General features: G+C 43.4%; 1 protein-coding gene across 7 annotated transcripts in view; it reads right to left on the reverse strand.

Moving 5' to 3' along the window:
• osbpl5 (oxysterol binding protein-like 5) overlaps positions 1-22589 on the reverse strand; it is a 125876-nt gene that overhangs the window by 22046 nt on the left and 81241 nt on the right. For all 7 annotated transcript variants that reach the window (XM_029668808.2, XM_029668809.2, XM_065022746.1 and 4 more), the window contains 4 exons: positions 22216-22317; positions 21874-22077; positions 20716-20800; positions 20368-20530 (listed from right to left, as the gene is read on the reverse strand). In XM_029668808.2, the coding sequence (XP_029524668.2) occupies positions 20368-20530; positions 20716-20800; positions 21874-22077; positions 22216-22317 (554 nt within the window). The remainder of the gene's footprint in view (positions 1-20367; positions 20531-20715; positions 20801-21873; positions 22078-22215; positions 22318-22589) is intronic.

Below are 22589 nucleotides of genomic sequence, written 5' to 3' on the forward strand. Positions count from 1 at the left end.
GGTCCTGGGCTGGCGTGGTTACACGTGGTCTGCGGTTGTGAAGCCTGATGTGGAGGTCCTGGGTTGGCGTGGTTACACGTGGTCTGCGGTCACGAGGCTGGTTGAACGTACAGCCAAATTCTCTAAAACGACATTGGCGGAGCTTATGGTAAAGAAATGAACATTCAATTCTCTGGCAACATCTGTGGCATTGTGCTGTGTGACAAGGTGCACATGTGTAATGATAATGCTGTTTAATCAGTTTCTTGATAATCCATCCACCTGACAGATGTGGTCTATCTTGGCAAAGGAGAAATGCTCACTAACAGGGATGTAAACAAATCTGAGCACAACATTTGAGAGAAATAAGCTTTCTATTCATATGAAACATTTCTGGGATCTTTTATTTCAGCTCATGAATCATGGGACCAACACTTTACATGTTGCGTTTATATTTTTGTTCAGTATATAATAATGTGGCCACATATGCTTCTGGTAGGCCTAGCTATTCAGGAAAACTTAACAGGCCCTCTGCCTCTTCTCCAATCCGACCAGCTATTCCTCACACACCTAGAACCTAATGCTTCAATATAGCTTAAATACTGTAATTGTCATCTAACCTTTAAAAAGTATTTATCACATTTTCTATGTGGCATAAACTCAACCACTCAATGTTTTAATCTGATTAGGCTACTTCAAAAGTCGCCTGTAGGCATGTACACGGTCGTCCAAAATATAATTCCAGCATCTTCAAAATGGCTTGACATCAATCAGATTTCCATCCAACCTTTTAATGCATGTAAAGTACATGTTGGATAAAAAATATCATGACATCATGGGAAAGCATGCAGTTTATTAGGCTACAGAGAAAATAATGATTAACTTCACCAGGTGGTGAATGTGCATGGTGACGAGCTTGATGCTCCTTTCAATAAATATTGAGGGTCTTATTCTGGTGACATGGATCGATGCTTGGCTGCTGTTTGCGAAAAATAATCTCACACTTTTGTTGATAATTTCATCATGTGGGCTATACCTGCACTGTATACCAGAGTGGACACATTCGCTATACCTACACTTTGTTTTTGTACCAAAACCATCAGTAGGCCCAGAGTTTAAATGCGATGGAAACCCGTTTAACTTGTATTTTTTTATTTGGTCCATGAATTTAAGTCATTTTTATGTGCACCACATATTTACGCACATACTTTTACAAGAAACAAGCCAATTTTAAACAACTGATGGGAAAATGTGCATATTGGTTTTGTGGATTTTCAATTTTTTTCATGAAAATCTGTCGCTAATTGCATGGAAACCTAGCTATACACACTAAAGCAGGGATAATCAACTAGATTCAAGCGCGGGCCCATTTTTTTCTTGAGCAGATGGTCGGAACATAATTACAAATAATTTGTAGACTGCAAATTGATCGCAAAAGCTTCTTTAATGTAAAAAATGTGAAGTGTGGTGTACCGCAGGGCAGCTATCTAGGCCCTCTACTCTTTTCTATTTTTACCAATGACCTGCCACTGGCATTAAACAAAGCATATGTGTTCATGTATGCTGATGATTCAACCATCTACGCATCAGCATCCACAGCTAATGAAATCACTGAAACCCTTAACAAAGAGTTGCAGTCAGTTATGGAATGGGTGGCCAGTAATAAACTGGTTCTGAACATCTCTAAAACTAAGAGCATTGTATTTGGTACAAATCATTCCTTAAGTGCTAGACCTCAGATTAATCTGGTAATGAATGGTGTTTCTGTTGAACAAGTTGAGGAGACTAAATTACTTGGCGTTTCCTTAGATTGTAAACTATCATGGTCAAAATATATAGATTCAATGGTTGTCAAGATGGGGAGAGGTCTAGCCGTAATAAAGAGATGCTCTGCTTTTTTGACACCACACTCCAAAAAGAAAGTTCTGCAAGCTCTAGTTTTATCTAATCTTGATTATTGTCCAGTCATGTGGTCCAGTGATGCAAGGAAAGACCTAGTTAAGCCCAGGACAGAGTGACATGTTTTGCTCTTAATTGTAATCAGAGGGCTAATATTAATGCTATGCATGCCAGTCTCTCTTGGCTAAGAGACGAAGAGAGACTGACTGCATCACTTATTTTTATAAGAAACAGTAATGTGTTGAAAATCCCAAATTGTTTGCATAGTCAACTTACACAGAGCTCTGGCACACACGTATCCCACCAAACATGCCACCAGGGGTCTTTTCACAGTACCCAAATCCAGAACCAATTCAAGAAAGCTTACAGTATTATATAGAGCCCTTATCGCGTTGAACTTCCTTTCATCTTATATTGCTCAAATAAACGGCAAACCTGGTTTCAAAAAACAGAAAAAGCAACACCTTGCGGCACAACGCCTCTCCCCTATTTGAACTAGATAGTTTGTGTGTATGCATTGATATGTAGGCTACATGTACCTTTAAAAAATGTATTGTCTATTGATGTTTTGCATTATGTCTGTATTATGTTTCATGTTTTGTGTGCACCCCAGGAAGAGTAGCTGCTGCTTTTGCAACAGCTAATGGGGATCCTAATAAAATACCAAAATACAGTGCATTCGGAAAGTATTCAGATCACCTTGACTTTTGACACATTTTCTTACATTACAGTCTTATTTTAAAATGGATAAATACATGTTTTACTCATCAATCGACACACAATACCACATAATGACAAAGCGAAAACATATTTCTTTATGCTTAATTTTTGCAAATGTATTAAAATAAAAAAAATATTTTACATAAGTATTCAGACCCAACTTGATTGGAATCCACCTGTGGTAAATTCAATTTAATGGACATGACTTGGAAAAGCACACACCTGTCTATATAAGGTCCCACAGTTGACAGTGCATGTCAGAGCAAAAACCAAGCCATGAGGTCGAAGGAACTGTCTGTAGAGCTCCAAGGCAGGATTGTGTCGAGGCACATATCTGGGGAAGGGTACCAAAACATTTCTGCAGCATTGAAGGTCCCCAAGAATACAGTGAACTCCATTAATCTAAAATGGAAGAAGATTGGAACCACCAAGACTCTTCCTAGAGCTGGCCTCCCAGCCAAACTGAGCAATCGGGGGAGAAGGGCCTTGGTCATGGAGGTGACCAAGAACTTGATGGTCCCTCTGACAGAGCTCCAGAGTTCCTCTGTGGAGATGGAAGAACCTTCCAGAAGTAACAACCATCTCTGCAGCACTCCACCAATCAGGCCTTTATGGTAGAGCTGCCAGACGAAAGCCACTCCTCAGTAAAAGGCACAGGACAGACCGCTTGGACTTTGCCGCAAGGCACCAAAAGAAGATTCTCTGGTCTGATGAAACCAAGATTGAACTCTTTGGCCTGAATGCCAAGCGTAACGTCTGGAGGAAACCTGGCACCCTCCCTACGGTGTAGCATGGTGGCAGCATCATGTTGTTTGATGTTTTTCAGTGGCAGGGACTGGGAGACTAGTCAGGATTGAGGGAAAGATGAATGGAGCAAAGTACAGAGAGATCCTTGATGAAAACCTGCTCCAGGACAAAACCTTCTAACAGGACAATGGCCCTAAGCGCACAGCCAAAGACAACGCAGGAGTGGCTTCGGGACAAGACCTAAAAAAAAGCTGTGCAGCGATGCTCCCCATCCAACCTGACAGAGCTTGAGAAGATCTGCAGAGATTTTTGGAGAAACTCCAAATACGGGTGTGCCAAGCTTTTAGCAAGATGACTCGAGGATGTAAAATCACTGCCAAAGGTGCTGCCAAAGGTCTGAAAACATATGTAAATGTGATTTTTTTTTTGTGCAAAAAATCCTAAAATTGTTTTTGCTTTATCATTATGGGGTATTGTGTGTCAATTGACGAGGGAAAAACTACTATTTAATACATTTTAGAATAAGGCTATAAAGTAACTAAATGTGGAAAAAGTAAAGGGGTCTAAATACTTTACGAATACACTGTATAATACTTGACTAAAGCATAATTTTGCAAACATTGATTACATTTGTATGCGGTCAAACGTCTCTCGATTATAAGTGGGAATACTTGGGAACAGATACAAATAAATTGGAGCGTATTTCTTGGTGTTTTTAGTTTTATGTTCAACAAGCAAAATAAATGTTTTCCTTTTTGTAAAAAATATTTACATTTGCTCAGAAAACATAGTGGGCCAAATAAAAGCACCTGCGTGCCAAATTCTGCCAGTTGGGGAACCCTGTCCTGAAGACCCTGGCAAATGTGATAGTCCAGCGTCACTTTGATTTTGCCTGCACATCATGGTTCACCAAACATCTAAAGAATAAGCTACAGACCAGCCAAAACAAGCTTGTAAGAACTGTACTTAAACTTCCCCCTCATACTCATCTGGAGGTTGAGCATTTTAAGCAGCTAGGCTGGCTATCTGTGGAAAAATGTATTCAACTTGGTCTGGTCCACAGAATTATCACTGACTCAGCCCCAAGGTACCAATCAAGCATAATACCAGAGCCAGAGACTCTAATATTCACTTTTAAATATAAGAGTCTATCTGGTAAGAACACATTGTTATATACCAGCGCTGTTGAGTGAAACAAACTACCACAGCAATTCAAAGCCATACCAACCATAACCACTTTTTAAAATAGTGTCAAAAGCTGGCTAATGTGTGAATAGTATAACCTCTTTTTGCCTCTATGTAAATATTGACAGAGTGTACAAAACATTAGGAACACCTAAAATGGCGCACCGTTTTGAGCGTGTCAAGAACTGCAACGCTGCTGGGGTTTTCACGCTCAACAGTTCCCTGTGTGTATCAAGAATGGTCCATCAACCAAAGGACATACAGCCAATGGTAAGCCAGTGGTCAAAAACAGGTAATTGATGAAAGAAAACAAAGGATGATGACTAATTGTGCAGAGCAACAGACAGGCTACAGTTAGTCAACGGACAGTCCTGTACAACATTGATACCTAAAAACAAATGAAAGAATGCACAACTCATCGTACCTTGACACGAATGGGGTATGGCAGCCAATGACCTTACAGAGTTCCACTTTAAGCAAAAAACAAACTACGGTTGCAGTGGGCTAATGAACAAAAACACTGGACACCGGAGAATTGGAAAAACATTGCCTGGTCTGATGAATCCCGGTTCCTGCGGTTTGGCACACATGGCACATATTGGGCCCCTTGATAAAAGTGGAGCAACGTTTGAATGCCACAAGGTATCTTAAGATCATTGCCAATGAGGTGTATCCCTTCATAGCAGCAGTATATCCATCTGCAAATAGACCATGCAAGAAGGCTAGGATTGTCCAGGAATGGTTCCACGAAAATGACAGTGAATTCAGCTTACTGCAGTGGCCTGCCCAGTCACCAGATCGTAATCCAATTGAGCACTGTGGGATGAGACGGAACGAGCTATTCAGAGTAGAGATCCACTACAAGCCAACTTGACACACCTGTGGGAAGCATTGGCGTCAGAATGGGCCAGCATCCCTGTGGAATGCTTTCATGGCATGGAATGAGTCCATGGCCGACAAATTGAGGCTACTCTGAGAACAAAAGTAGGTGCAACTCAATATTAGGAAGGTGTTCCTAATGTTTTGTACACTCAGTGTATGTTTTTCTGTAAAAAATAGGGACCACAATGGAAATAAGTCCCCGACTTTATTGTGCAATCCCTGTCACTGTAAAAAATATTTGTACTTTGTGTATATGTATATATTTTTGGACACATTTGTGGACCCTCAACCCTCTGGCCTGTAGCCCTGCGTGGCATCAGACTGTGCCTAAAAAAGCATGCTGATGTGGAAAAGTCGATATCCATGTTTATAAACACAGGGCAGCTAAAGGTGTTATTTGTGGTCGCAAACAATATTTAGAGTACATTTTTTGAGGTGGGAGGGTGTGCATTTTTTTTTTTGCAGTACAGTACATTTTTACAGTACATTGAGTTGGACCAGCATTGGCTAAAGCTAGATATGCAGATTGTTGACATGATAGTGTTTTGTTTGTAGATGACAATGCTAGCGAGCTAGGTGATCGACAGCATTTTCAGCCCAGTTCCACACAAAAAAAAATGCATTTAGCTATACACAATAGTAATATCACATAAACATGTATTTCTCAGGGAGATACTGGTGGAGATTTCGAGGTTACCTGAGGCTGTACAAGATGTGGTTGTGCAAACCCCAACAGTGAAATATAGGTAAGAAATGCTGTATGCATTTTATGCTATGCTTTGGGATTCATATTTTTTTATGGTGATGCCTGTTCAACACACTGCCTGTATACAGCATTGATTCCTACCCATCAGAACGACTGAATGAATACCCAGCATAATCAGTCAAGAACACAACCCATGACATATTGGTAGATTATGGTCATAGGATGATTTCATTAGCATGGCACATTTTACACTGGTTATAACACCATATCCTACAATGCCTTCAGAATGTATTCACATGCCTGGACTTTTTCCACATGTTGATGTGTTAAGTCTGAACTAAAAATACCTTAAATTGACATTTTTGGTCACAGACCTACACACAATACTCCATACCGTCAAAGTGGAATAATGTTTTTAAATTATTTTTAACGAATTAATCAAATGAATCAAATGAAAAGATTAAATGTTGAGTCAAATAGTATTCAACCCCTTTGTTATGGCAAGCCTAAATAAGACCAAGAGTAAAAAAATATGCTTAACAAGTAAAATAATCAGTTCCATGGACTCACTGTGCGCAATAAGTGTTTCACGTGAATTTTGAATGAGTGCCTCATCTCTGTACCCCACACATACAATTATCTGTGGGATGAGACGGAACGAGCTATTCAGAGTAGAGTTAGAACTTCCGCACTCAACAACCCGGTCGCATTCCGCTTCGCTCCACAGGTAGTATCACATTTTCATTTCATCTCATTACAGTACAACGGTTTGATTTGTTTGATCGTAGCTAGCTACATAGCTAGCTACATAGCCGTCTTTGTATCAAAGATAATTGTGTAGTCTAGAGCGATTTTCTAGGTTAGCTAGCCAGCTATTGTCGTTCTTTTAACGCAACGTAACGTAATCAACACTGCTAGCTAGCCAGCTAGCCCCCGAATAGCAGCACTGTAGCCACTGCCAGCTAGCCTACAAAGTCAACAACGCAGCCACTGCCAGCTAGCCTACTTCAGCAGTACTGTATCATTTTAATCATTTTAGTCAATAAGATTCTTGCTACGTAAGCTTAACTTTCTGAACATTCGAGACGTGTAGTCCACTTGTCATTCAATCTCCTTTGCATTAGCGTAGCCTCTTCTGTAGCCTGTCAACTATGTGTCTGTCTATCCCTGTTCTCTCCTCTCTGCACAGACCATACAAACGCTCCACACCGCGTGGCCGCGGCCACCCTAATCTGGTGGTCCCAGCGCGCACGACCCACGTGGAGTTCCAGGTCTCCGGTAGCCTCTGGAACTGCCGATCTGCGGCCAACAAGGCAGAGTTCATCTCAGCCTATGCCTCCCTCCAGTCCCTCGACTTCTTGGCACTGACGGAAACATGGATCACCACAGATAACACTGCTACTCCTACTGCTCTCTCTTCGTCCGCCCACGTGTTCTCGCACACCCCGAGAGCTTCTGGTCAGCGGGGTGGTGGCACCGGGATCCTCATCTCTCCCAAGTGGTCATTCTCTCTTTCTCCCCTTACCCATCTGTCTATCGCCTCCTTTGAATTCCATGCTGTCACAGTTACCAGCCCTTTCAAGCTTAACATCCTTATCATTTATCGCCCTCCAGGTTCCCTCGGAGAGTTCATCAATGAGCTTGATGCCTTGATAAGCTCCTTTCCTGAGGACGGCTCACCTCTCACAGTTCTGGGCGACTTTAACCTCCCCACGTCTACCTTTGACTCATTCCTCTCTGCCTCCTTCTTTCCACTCCTCTCCTCTTTTGACCTCACCCTCTCACCTCCCCCCTACTCACAAGGCAGGCAATACGCTCGACCTCATCTTTACTAGATGCTGTTCTTCCACTAACCTCATTGCAACTCCCCTCCAAGTCTCCGACCACTACCTTGTATCCTTTTCCCTCTCGCTCTCATCCAACACTTCCCACACTGCCCCTACTCGGATGGTATCGCGCCGTCCCAACCTTCGCTCTCTCTCCCCGCTACTCTCTCCTCTTCCATCCTATCATCTCTTCCCTCTGCTCAAACCTTCTCCAACCTATCTCCTGATTCTGCCTCCTCAACCCTCCTCTCCTCCCTTTCTGCATCCTTTGACTCTCCATGTCCCCTATCCTCCAGGCCGGCTCGGTCCTCCCCTCCCGCTCCGTGGCTCAACGACTCATTGCGAGCTCACAGAACAGGGCTCCGGGCAGCCGAGCGGAAATGGAGGAAAACTCGCCTCCCTGCGGACCTGGCATCCTTTCACTCCCTCCTCTCTACATTTTCCTCTTCTGTCTCTGCTGCTAAAGCCACTTTCTACCACTCTAAATTCCAAGCATCTGCCTCTAACCCTAGGAAGCTCTTTGCCACCTTCTCCTCCCTCCTGAATCCTCCTCCCCCTCCTCCCTCTCTGCAGATGACTTCGTCAACCATTTTGAAAAGAAGGTCGACGACATCCGATCCTCGTTTGCTAAGTCAAACGACACCGCTGGTCCTGCTCACACTGCCCTACCCTGTGCTCTGACCTCTTTCTCCCCTCTCTCTCCAGATGAAATCTCGCGTCTTGTGACGGCCGGCCGCCCAACAACCTGCCCGCTTGACCCTATCCCCTCCTCTCTTCTCCAGACCATTTCCGGAGACCTTCTCCCTTACCTCACCTCGCTCATCAACTCATCCCTGACCGCTGGCTACGTCCCTTCCGTCTTCAAGAGAGCGAGAATTGCACCCCTTCTGAAAAAACCTACACTCGATCCCTCCGATGTCAACAACTACAGACCAGTATCCTTTCTTTATTTTCTCTCCAAAACTCTTGAACGTGCCGTCCTTGGCCAGCTCTCCCGCTATCTCTCTCAGAATGACCTTCTTGATCCAAATCAGTCAGGTTTCAAGACTAGTCATTCAACTGAGACTGCTCTTCTCTGTATCACGGAGGCGCTCCGCACTGCTAAAGCTAACTCTCTCTCCTCTGCTCTCATCCTTCTAGACCTATCGGCTGCCTTCGATACTGTGAACCATCAGATCCTCCTCTCCACCCTCTCCGAGTTGGGCATCTCCGGCGCGGCCCACGCTTGAATGGCGTCCTACCTGACAGGTCGCTCCTACCATGTGGCGTGGCGAGAATCTGTCTCCTCACTGGTGTCCCCAGGGCTCTGTTCTAGGCCCTCTCCTATTCTCGCTATACACCAAGTCACTTGGCTCTGTCATAACCTCACATGGTCTCTCCTATCATTGCTATGCAGACGACACACAATTAATCTTCTCCTTTCCCCCTTCTGATGACCAGGTGGCGAATCGCATCTCTGCATGTCTGGCAGACATATCAGTGTGGATGACGGATCACCACCTCAAGCTGAACCTCGGCAAGACGGAGCTGCTCTTCCTCCCGGGGAAGGACTGCCCGTTCCATGATCTCGCCATCACGGTTGACAACTCCATTGTGTCCTCCTCCCAGAGCGCTAAGAACCTTGGCGTGATCCTGGACAACACCCTGTCGTTCTCAAATAACATCAAGGCGGTGGCCCGTTCCTGTAGGTTCATGCTCTACAACATCCGCAGAGTACGACCCTGCCTCACACAGGAAGCGGCGCAGGTCCTAATCCAGGCACTTGTCATCTCCCGTCTGGATTACTGCAACTCGCTGTTGGCTGGGCTCCCTGCCTGTGCCATTAAACCCCTACAACTCATCCAGAACGCCGCAGCCCGTCTGGTGTTCAACCTTCCCAAGTTCTCTCACGTCACCCCGCTCCTCCGCTCTCTCCACTGGCTTCCAGTTGAAGCTCGCATCCGCTACAAGACCATGGTGCTTGCCTACGGAGCTGTGAGGGGAACGGCACCTCAGTACCTCCAGGCTCTGATCAGGCCCTACACCCAAACAAGGGCACTGCGTTCATCCACCTCTGGCCTGCTCGCCTCCCTACCACTGAGGAAGTACAGTTCCCGCTCAGCCCAGTCAAAACTGTTCGCTGCTCTGGCCCCCCAATGGTGGAACAAACTCCCTCACGACGCCAGGACAGCGGAGTCAATCACCACCTTCCGGAGACACCTGAAACCCCACCTCTTTAAGGAATACCTAGGATAGGATAAAGTAATCCTTCTCACCCCCCCCCTTAAAAGATTTAGATGCACTATTGTAAAGTGGCTGTTCCACTGGATGTCATAAGGTGAATGCACCAATTTGTAAGTCGCTCTGGATAAGAGCGTCTGCTAAATGACTTAAATGTAAATGTAAATCTGTAAGGTCCCTCGGTCAAGCAGTGAATTTCAAACACAAAGACCAGGGAGGTTTTCCAATGCCCCACAAAGGGCTCCTACTGATTGAAGAGTAAAAAAATAAAGACATTGAATAGCTCTTTGAGCATGTTGAAGTTATTAATTACACTTTTGATCAGTACACCCAGTCACTACAAAGACACAGGCGTCCTTCCTAACTCAGTTGCCAGAGAGGGAGGATACCATTCAGATATTTCACAATGATGCCAATGGTGACTTTAAAACAGTTGCAGAGTTTAATGGCTGTGACAGGAGAACACCGAGGATGGATTAACATTGTAGTTACACCTTTCAAATAACCTAAAGCACAAGGCCAAATCCACACTGGAATTGCTTACCAAGAAGACAGTGAATGTTCTTGTGTGGCCAAGTTACAGTTTCGACTTATATCTGCTTGAAACTCTATGCAAGACTTGAAAACGTGTGCCTAGCAATGACCAACAACCAATATGATAGAGCTTGAAAATATTTGAAAATAATAAAAATGGGCAAATATTGTACAATCAAGGAGTGCAAAGCTCTTAGAAACTTACCCAGAAAGACCCAAATATGTCAATAGCTGCCAATGGTGGTTCTTACATGTATTGACTCAGGGGAGTGAATACTTAGGAAAATTAGATATTTCAAAATGTACTTTTCAATACATTCGCAACAATGTCTAAAACATGTTTTCAGTTGTCATTATGGGGTATTGTATATAGATGTACTAGCATTCCATCAATGTGATGTTATCAAATCAAAATAAGCAGCGTCCATGTGACGTTCTACCTGCAACATCAGAAACCAACTAAATGAACTCTATTTCTCATGATTTCAATTCACCAGACAGAATGAACGCGCGCATCAGACAGAGAGAACTGAACCTCTGTAGCAGGGTCGTAAGGCTGCCTTGCCGTCATACCGGCTCTGAGGACCTCTAGCGGGGGGGTGGAAGGTGTAAACCAGGAGCAGCACAACAGTTTGTGGCCTGGAGGTGTGGGACCTGGCAACAGTCGTCATTTCAAGCTGCTGTGTTCGGTGAGTACTGGCCTCCCATAATCCACTGCGACATCATGTAGGCTTTTATTCTGGTATCTAGCTGTAAACAGTACCAGCCAAAAGTTTGGACACACCTACTCATTCGTTTTTTCCCTTTATTTGTACTATTTTCTACATTGTGCAGCGATACGCCATCCCATCTGGTTTGAGCTTAGTGGGACTATCATTTTATTTTCATCAGGTCAATGACCCAACACACCTACATGCTGTGTAAGGGCTATTTGACCAAGAAGGAGCGTGATGGAGTGCAAGTTCAAGACTTGTTTGTATCACAGAAGTGCATTGAAATTACTTAGGGACTGTTCAAGAGGCGACACACCTCTTATGTTGCGCCACATTTTCCAGGAATAATCTTATCGTGTCACTGAATGCATTTTCAGATTGTGTAATCAACAAATGCAGCAAAGCGTACAGTAAATGTAAAATGCACATAAAATCAACAGTGTAATGTTTGGATTAAACAACTTGTGTCCTCACCTATGGTCTAATACGTTCCCCATGATCTCCAAACTGTTGCCTTTCAATTGAATTGAACCCTATCCATATAGGCCCAAAGGAAAATGGAAGGAGGTGTATACAACAAGGTGCAGCAGGGTAGCCTAGTGGTTAGAGCGTTGGAGGTACAAATCTGTCGATCTGCCCCTGAACAGGCAGTTAAACCCACTGTTCGTTCCTAGGCCGTCATTGAAAATAAGAATTTGTTCTTAACTGACTTGCCTAGTTAAATAAAGGTAAAAAAAAAAAAAATGTTTTAAAGTTCACAATAATCACTAGATGAAAGTGGACAGCCAGTATCCAAAGATGGTGTCACTGACTGTGAATGCAAATGTGACAAGACGGTCATTGAAAATATTCACAACAATAGAGATTTAAGCATATAAATCTATTAGGCATATAATGACTTTCCAGTTAAAACTGAGAACAGAGTCAAAATTCCTGGAGACAACGGCAGAGACTTACAATCAGTGGTCAAACTATAAAAGCAATAAACTATCATAAGACCATCTCAGGTCTAATTAGGAGTTGGAGTGATCCAAGCAAGGGCTAGGGCACAGAGCCAGTTCCTTTCATTGATGGCAATTTCCTTATAGAGCTGTTGCCTGACAATATATACAGTATGCAGTGCCACTATCAGAAGCTTGAAACTAACCTAAAGATCTTTATGTTCACGAAAGCTATGAATGATCATTTAAGCAGCAATGGAACAAATTATTTTAAAAAGAAATGCTCAAAGACGCTTTGGCATGTAATCAAAGGGAATCATAATGAAGTGTCAGATTATGTTAAAGGGGAGTGCAATTAAAATAAAATCCACACTAGGAGGTCAAAATCACTCTGAAAATGCGGGAGTGGGACTGTAACCCGGGAAGGTTACAAGAAATCACGCTATGCCCTGCAATAAACCATCAAACAGGCAAAGCGTCAATACAGGACTAAGATTGAATCCTACAACACCGGCTCTGACGCTCGTCCGATGTGGCGGACAAAACTATTACAGACTACAAAGGGAAGCACAGCCGCGAGCTGCCCAGTGACACGAGCCTACCAGAAGAGCTTAATTACTGAGGCAAGTAACACTGAAACATGCATGAGAACACCAGCTGTTCCGGAAGACTTATCACACTCTCCGCAGCCGATGTGTGGAAGACCTTTAAACAGGTCAATATTCACAAGGCCGCAGGGCCAGATGGATTACCAGGACGTGTACTGGGGGCAGTAAGCATCGTCTGGTAGCCATGACTGTGGTAGAGGAAACTGCATTAACCCCTAGCGGTTATAGGCAAGGACCATCTCAATTCGTCATGGCATGGACTCTACAAGGTGTTAAAAGCGTTCCACAGGGATGCAGGCCCATGTTGACTCCAATGCTTCCTACAGTTGTGTCAAGTTGGCTGGATGTCCTTTGGGTGGTGGACTATTCTTCACACGGGAAACTGTTGAGTGTGAAAAAGCCAGCAGCGTTGCAGTTCTTGACACCAACCGGTGTGCCTGGCACCTACAACCATACCCTGTTCAAAGAACCTTAAATCTTTGGTGTTGCCCATTCACCCTCCGAATGAACGGCACACAAACACACACAATCCATGTCTCAATTGTCTCAAGGTATAAAGATCCTTCTTTAACCCGTCTCCTCCCCTTCATCTACACTGAAGTGAAGTGGATTTAACAAGTGACCTCAGTAAGGGATCGTAGCTTTCATCTGGATTCACCTGGTCAGTCTATGTCACGGGAAGAGCATGCGCTGACCAACTGGCAAGTGTCTTCACTGACATTTTCAACCTGTCCCTGACGGAGTCTGTAACACCAACATGTTGTTTTAAGCAGACCACTATGGTCCCTGTGCCAAAGAACACTAAGGTAACCTGCCTAAATGACTACCGACCCGTAGCACTCACGTCTGTAGCCATGAAGTGCTTTGAAATGCTGGACATGGCTCACATCAACAACATTATCCCAGAAACCCTAGACCAAGTCCAATTTGCATACCGCCCCAACAGATCCACAGATGATGAAATCTCTACTGCACTCAACACTACCCTTTCCGACTTGGACAAAAGGAACACCTATTTGACAATGCTATTTATTGACTACAGCTCAGTTTTCAACACCATAGTGCCCTCAAAGCTCATCAATAAGCTAAGGATCCTAAACACCTTCTTCAACTGGATCCTGGACTTCCTGACAGGCCGCCTCCAGGTGGTAAGGGTAGGCAACAACACATCTGCCCCGCTGATCCTCAACACGGGGGCCCCACAGGGGTGCGTGCTCAGTCCCCTCCTGTACTCCCTAGTCACTCATGACTGCATGGCTAGGCACGACTTCAACACCATCAAGTTTGCCGATGACACAACAGTGGTAGGCCTGATCACCAACAACGAGACAGCCTATAGGGAGGAGGTCAGAGACCTGGCCGTGTGGTGCCAGGACAACAACCTCTCCCTCAATGTGATCCAGACAAAGGCGATGACTGTGGACTACAGGAAAAGGAGGACCAAGCACGCCCCCATTCTCATTGACGGGGCTGTAGTGGAGCAGGTTGAGAGCTTCAAGTTACTTAGTGTCCACATCACCAACAAACTATCATGATCCAAACACACCAACACAGTCGTGAAGAGGGCACGACAAAACGTATTCCCCCTAAGGGGACTGAAAAGATTTGGCATGGGTCCTCAGATCATCAAAAAGGTTCTATAGCTGCACCATTGAGGGCATCCTGACTGGTTGCATCACTGCCTGGTATGGTAACTGCTCAGCCTCCGACTACAAGGTGCTAGAGATGGTAGTGAAAACGGCCCAGGTCATGGGGCCAAGCTTCCTGCCATCCAGGACCTCTATACCAGGCGGTGTCAGAGGAAGGCCCTAAAAATTGTCAAAGACTCCAGCCACCCTAGTCATAGACTGTTTTCTCTGCTACCACATGGCAAGCGGTACCGGGGCACCAAGTCTAGGTCCAAAAGGATTCTTAAAACCAATTAAGTGTTAGGGGGCGCTATTTTAATTTTTGGATGAAAAACGTTCCCGTTTTAAACAAGATATTTTGTCACGAAAAGATGCTCGACTATGCATATAATTGACAGCTTTGGATAGAAAACTCTGACGTTTCCAAAACTGCAAAGATATTGTCTGTGAGTGCAACAGAACTGATGTTACAGGCGAAACCCAGATAAAAATCCAACCAGGAAGTGCCGCATTTTTTGAAACCGCCTCATGCCAATGACTCCTTATATGGCTGTGAATGAGCTATGAATGAGCTTACGTTTTCCACGTATTCCCCAAGGTGTCTACAGCATTGTGACGTCTTTTTACGCATTTCCGTTGAAGAATAGCCGTAAGGGACCATATTTAGCAAGTGGTCACATGGTGTCTCCCGCAGAAAATATTGCGTAAAATACTGAGGAGCCATTTTTCCAATCACTTCTTATGAGAAACCAATTGCCTCGACGGATATATTATCGAATATATATGTTAAAAACACCTTGAGGATTGATCCTAAACAACGTTTGCCGTGTTTCTGTCGATATTATGGAGCTAATTCTGAAAAAAGTTTGGCGTTGTAGTGGTAGCATTTTCCGGTCGATTTCTCAGCCAAGCATGATGAAGAAACGGGAGCTATTTCGCCTACAAAAATAATATTTTGGGAAAAAAGGAACATTCGCTATCTAACTGGGAGCCTCCTGAGTCCCTCCTGAGTCCCTTTGAAGTTCTTCAAAGGTAAATTATTTAATTTGGTTGCTTTTCTTATTTTCGTGAAAATGTTGCCTGCTGCCAGCAGAGCTAGCATAGCATTATGCCATGATAAAGTTACACAAATGCTTGTCTAGCGTTGGCTGTAACGCATATTTTGAAAATCTGAGATGACAGTGTTGTTAACAAAAGGCTAAGCTTGTGAATATATTTATTTTATTTAATTTGCGATTTTCATGAATTGGAAAAGTTGCGTTATGGTAATGCGCTTGAGGCTATGATTACGCTCCCGGATACGGGATTGCTCGTCGCTAGAGGTTAAGGGCTTGTAAGTAAGCGTTTCACTGTAAGGTGGACGTTCCCGAAACACATTTGGCACATGTGAAAAATAAAATTTTATGTTGATTTGAAGTTGTGAAAACAATTTTTGTGTAAGAGTGGTTTGAAAAAAATGCCTGGACTTTCAGCCTGTTCAGTTGGGATGGGACCTTTGGCCCACATCATGACCTGATTAAAATAGACCAAATGACTGTTGTTCTGGGTAAGGGGGTGGACTATAGACCATCCTATCAGCCAATCAGGGCTGTGTGTGTAAATATCTTCAAATGTGTTTCGTAACATCCACACAATCAGACTAAGCATTTTAATGGGCAAACAGAGGCTCATAGAAATAAATGATACAAAATATATTTTGGATTGGTTTTCAATAAATAAGCAGTGATTTATTACACATAGTGATTATCCTTAATAAATTACCAAGATAGCAGGGGGCACTTAGAATCCTTACGATGCTATTGCAACAACAGCAGGTCATTTCCTCAAAGGTGATCAGAAACCCAGAGATGTTATTTTTCAACATCCTTATGATTCCGACTTTCAACACCTGGGACGACCAGACTGATGATCACCCAAATGATCAGAGGGGACTCCTGAAAAGGACAACCCCAGAAACGTTGGTCATTGAGCAAGGACCATGCACCAGATCCTGCAGTCACAATTAGTTCTTTCTCTTAGGATTCCCCGCATAAGCAGAAAGGCACTGACATGCAGTAGTGTTGTGGCATGCGTGTCAAGTGTACATTTCAGTAAATACGGTGTAAAACCTTGCGGCTAACATGTTAAAAGCAATTTATAAGCAACTCCATAGGCCGATACACTTTATGTGGATCCTATATCATATAATTATGTTTGTGCCGAAATCACATAAGACATGTGTTGAAATAAATGCAGCAGCCGTTGTTGACTGCGCCACCTGTTGTGTTATCACAATGCCAGAATTTGGACTTGGATACCAGGTTTAGTATCACAATACTCAATGCCAAAACTAGACCACAAAAAAAAGCATACAGAGTCACAGAATGGCACTTGATCCAGACAGAAACTCAGCTACTGCTCTCAGCGCTCTGTTCAATCATTGGGCATCTTTTGAGCTCAATGTCATTTGATTTGAACACTTGTATGTACATTTTTTAAAGACAGCAATAATGCAGTAACGAATCAATTTGAATTTGTTTTTACCGATCTAACTACAAAACAATAGTAATTACTTATTTGAATGATACATCTCTATTGATAAACTGTAAATCAAGATGTAGCCTAAGTCTATTCACAATACAGGTGAATGCATGCATTAAGTTATTGAGTTTGTTTTAGCTTATTTCATGGGGATACAGATGAGAAACAATCTCTTCCATTTAGGACTTATTTTAAATGGCAACTGCTCAGAGAACATATTACACTGAACAAAAATATCAACGCAACATGCAAAGTGTTGGTCCCATGTTTCATGAGCTGAAATAAAATATCCCAGAAATGTTCCATACACACAAAAAGCTTCTCTCTCAAATGCTGTGCATCAATTTGTTTACATCCCTGTTAGTGAGCATTTCTCCTTTACCAAGATATCAAGAAGTTAATCAAACAGCATGATCATTACACAGGTGCACCTTGTGCTGGGGAAAATAAAAGGCCACTTGTGAAGTTTAGTCACACAACACAATGCCAGAGATGTCTCAAGTTGAGGGAGTGTGCAAATTACATTCTGACTGCAGGAATGTCCACCAGAGCTGTTGCCAGTGGATTGAACGTTAATTTCTCCACCATAAGCCGCTTCAAACATAATTTTAGAGAATTTGGCAGTACGTCCAACCAGCCTCACAAGTCCAGGACCTCCACACTTCACCTACGGGATCTCCTGAGACCAGCCACCCAGACAACTGATCAAACTGTGGGTTTGCACAACTGAAGAATTTCTGCACAAACGGTTAGAAATCGTCTCAGGGAAGCTCATCTGCATGCTCGTCCTCCTCACCAGGGTCTGACTGCAATTGGAGTTGAAACCAACTTCGATGGCGACTGGCACGCTGGAGAAATATGCTTATCACAGATGAATCCCGGTTTCAACTGTACCAGGCAGGTGGCAGGCAGAGTGTATGGCTTTGTGTGGGTGAGCGGTTTGCTTATGTCAACATTGTAAACAAAGTCCCCCATGGCGGTGGAGTTATGGTATGGGCAGGCATAAGCTACGGACAATGAACACAATTGCATTTTATCGATGGCGATTTAAATGCACCATAATGAGATCCTGAGACCTATTGTCGTGCCAATCATCTGTCACAACATTTCACAGGTCACAATCAACTCTATGCGAAGGAGATGTATCGCGCTGCATGAGGCAAAATGGTGGTCACACCAGATACTGACTGGTTTTCTGATCCTCACCCCTATCTTTTGTTTAAGGTAGCTGTGACCAACAGATGCATATCTGTTTACGCGGTCATGTGAACTCCATAGATTAGGGTCTGATGAAATTATTTACATTGACTGATTTCTTTACATGAACTGTAACTCAGTAAAATCTTCAACATTGTAGAATGTTGAGTTTGTTGTTTATTGTACTGATCAACAACATTTGCATCGAAGAAGCCATCTCTTATTTTATAAAAGAGTGTGCCGTCTCTTTAAGAAAGTAATACTGCCATTAGCAAGGAAGAATATGGCTGTGGAATCTAGTGGAAACCAGACGGGAGGAAAAAAAATTGATGGCGAGGGAGAATAAGTGAATTAACATTTTTGGTGACAATCAGCATATTTTGCCATATGCTTTGCAAATTATAACAAACAAAGTACTACGGTAGTGAACTCAGCTGTAAGCCCGCAAAGAACGTTAGCCTACAATTAAAGCTGGAAGCTACCGGTATTGTCTTGCATTGTAAGTGTTCTAGCCTGTATAGACATTGTTTTGCGAACAGTAATGAAAAGTTTTGACATTTCTACATGCCGTGTTGCATTATTCAAGTGTGTTGACTCTTCTGTGCAGCATGACTAGGGAGCTAACAATGCAGACCAGACAGCACTAGCAACGGATGAGTAAGTGGAGCAGGCACTGCTCTTTGTGCTATAAAGGGGCTGTGCTGATAGACTTGATCCTCTCAATCACGTGAAACACTTGTAGTACCGAACCATTTGTTTTTAAGTGTCGAAAAAAGTACAGAAGTGTCGGTATAAAGTGCAACACTAGCCACCAGTGCCTACGTCTGTGCATGCGTGTGTGCTTCTCATTGTAGTAGCTCAATGTCACTATGCAGGTTTTCATTGACAGATATAGGATACATTTTCTCAAGATCAACAACATTGTTATCCATTCGACAGGGGTAGATTTTTCTTTTGGTGAACTTTCTTTAGTGCGACAAATTATGATGTAAACTGTTCTTCAAATAAATGATGCTCGCCGAATACTTTTGAAGGTCCTGATATTATGTATGATATTATGTAATTACAAGCTCCACTCCACATTTAATTCCAAGTGCCTACTGCTTGCATAATACTTTTCAACTAGAATTTTTTTCAATTCTTTGCAGGATAAGAATTGTCCTGACTTTCAAGGATGCCTGTATTGCGTCCCCTTGCTATTCTGGTAGGCTGGCAAGTTTCTCTATCCAATTATTACAGATCTACAGGAGTGCAAGTTTCACCATGTGACAGTTAAGGCTGCTTCGCGTGATGTATTGTTGTCTCTACCTTCTTGCCTTATGTGCTGTTGTCTGTGCCCAATAATGCTTGTACCATGTTTTGTGCTGCTACCATGTTGTTGTCATGTTGTATTGCTAACATGCTGTTGTTGTCATGTCTTGCTGCCATGCTATGTTGTCATCTTGGGTCTCTCTTTATGTAGTGTTGTGGGGTCTCTCTTGTCGTGATGAGTTTTGTCCTATATTTTTATTTTATTTTTAATCCCCGTCACCGCAGGAGTCCTTTTGCCTTCCGGTAGGCCGTCATTGTAAATAAGAATTTGTTCTTAACTGACTTGCCTAGTCAAATAAAAGGTTAAATAAAATGTTAAAAAATGTAAAAACATGGCACGGACCTTGGCGATACGTTGGCACATGAGAACTATTAGAATATGGGAAATATTAGTCAATTATTGCATTCTGTCCATTCTGGCTTTCACGGGCTACCTGACACATGAAACAGATAAGTAGGAGGGAATACAGGCTGTCGCCAATGTGTTCATGTGCAATTGGCCTAAATGGGTAATGGAAACACTACATTTTTATTACACACTAGGTTTTTTGTTTATGTGACGTCATTACGTCCAGCTATTTTCATAGACAAAAGATAGATAAATGGATACGCACCCTAGCAGGCAAATGTCGCATCTATTTTCTATGCAAACATAAAATGTCAACAACAACAACAACAACAAAAAAATCACTGGACAAGTTAATGGAAACATAGCTACTAAGAGCAGATGACTATAGTATGTGCTACTTACTGTAGTAGCTCAGCATCAGTGAGGGCAGTAGACTGCAGTAGCTGTAGTATATGGGAGGACTCCGAGGAGGTGCTGAGGTCTCCATCTCTCCCTGCTTTAGCTGTCAGCTTGTAGAGGCTGGAGCAGCTCAGAGCCAGCTCCAGAGCATCCATCCAACACCGACCTGGGGTGGAGAGAGGGGGTCAGGGGTCAAAGGTTGTCAGACACCAAGAGGTGCTTGCACGTATACACAGATTGTACAGCCACTCAGACAGACACACAGCTCTAATACCACTAGGGTCGTTGTGTCTCATTATAGCGTGAAGGCGAGCACGCACACACACGCAAGCAAGCAAAAATACTTCTCACCGTCAGACTCTGACGCAGCTCTGAAGATCAGGTAGTTGCTGGGTAGAGGCTGAGTGATGGAGCCAACATTTTCCCCTTTAGGACCCTTAGAACACCAAAGACAGAGGGGTTAACAATGACCCTTCCTCATGCTTAATAGTATCACTAGATTGACAATCTTTATACTGCTGTGAATAACGTACAGTGAACAAAAATATGAACGCAATATGTAAAGTGCTGGTACCATGTTTCATGAGCTGAAATAAAACATCCCAGAAATGTTCCATATGCACAAAAAGCTTTGTAAAATGATGTGCCCAAATTTGTTAACATCCCTTTTAGTGAGCATTTCTCCTTTGCCAAGATCATCCATCCCCCTGACAGGTGTGGCACATCAAGAAGCTAATTAAACAGCATGGTCATTACATATGTACACCTTGTGCTGGGGACAATAAAAGGCCACTCTAAACAGTGCAGTTTTGTCACACAACACAGTGCCATAGATGTCTCAAGTTTTGAGGGAGTGTGCAATTGGCCTGCTGACTGCAGGAATGTCCACCAGAGCTGTTGCAAGAGTATTTTATGTACATTCCTCTACCATAAGTTGCATCCAACGTCATTTTTAGAGAATTGGCAGTACGTCCAATCGGCCTCACCACCGCAGGCCAGGTGTAACCATGCCAGCCCAGGGTGTATTTCTGTCTGCAATAAATCCCTTCTGTAGGGAAAAACTCATTCTGACTGGCTTGGCCCAGGCCCACCCATGGCTGAAACCCTGCCAAGTCATGTGAAATCCATAGATGAGGGCCTAATTAATTGATTTATTTAAATGTCCTTATACGAACTGTACCTTTTTAAAATTGTTGCATGTTCCTTTCATATTTTTTTTCAGTATAATTATTCAACAATTGTAACAAGATGAGACAACACAACCCAAGAGTTCTGAAGCCAGCATTACAAACGCTACATAAGCCATCTGTAAAGTACAGCAGAGCACACAAAACACAAAAGCAGAAATCATGTACATCCAACCAGGCCCTCTCCATGCACTCATGTCATGAGACAGAAACTAACAGACAAAAGAACATGTGGAATATTATGAAGCTGACAATAATAACAAAGTAATCCAGATCTAGAGCAACAGTGAACTCTGTCATTGACGAGCGCTCCGTGTCTGACCTTAACAGCCCAGATGGACTTGTCCAGCGGGTGATAGAGCTTGAAGCAGAAGCCGTCCTTCTTGGAGGGCCTCTCAATCAGCTTGCACGCGTTGAGCAGGAGGGTGCCCACCCAGTGGTCCGATTTAGGGGTCTTATAGATCAGCAGGACCCCCGGCTTCAGGGCACACCACAACTTGGTCCAGCTCTTTAGCGAACCACGGATCTACCAGGAGTGAGAGTGGAGGAGGCCTCAATACTATTACATTATGAGTGTGTATGACACGTTTTAATGTGTCATGGTAATATAGGGAAAAAACATCCTTGGAAAGCAACAGTGGGTGAGTAGATATTCCCAAATTACCTTTAGCCAGTTAGCCGTGATGACAACACTGGGGTCCTTCAGAGCGCTTGACAGTTCTTTGGCTGCCCGCTTCTTCTCCTGTCTGTAATTCTTCTTCTGGACCTGCAGCGCACACAGACGGAGTCTTTTAGGATGAGTCATTGTTTTGTGACTTGCAAATGAACAAGACAAAACAAGTAGTCAGATACGCACTAGGGGGAGGTACAGTCAAACACAAGTCATACATACACACAGGCAGACGTGTATTTATTATGTTCCTCTAGTTAGGGCAGCAGTGTACGTTAACTAATGATAATAGAAAAAGGGGACGATATCCCATTCTGTGAATTACACAAAGAACCAGAGCTCGTGCTTCTAAACCTTTTCTTGACGCA

The sequence above is a fragment of the Oncorhynchus nerka genome, linkage group LG9a (assembly GCF_034236695.1).
Source record: "Oncorhynchus nerka isolate Pitt River linkage group LG9a, Oner_Uvic_2.0, whole genome shotgun sequence".
In the NCBI taxonomy this organism is placed as follows: Eukaryota; Metazoa; Chordata; class Actinopteri; order Salmoniformes; family Salmonidae; genus Oncorhynchus; species Oncorhynchus nerka.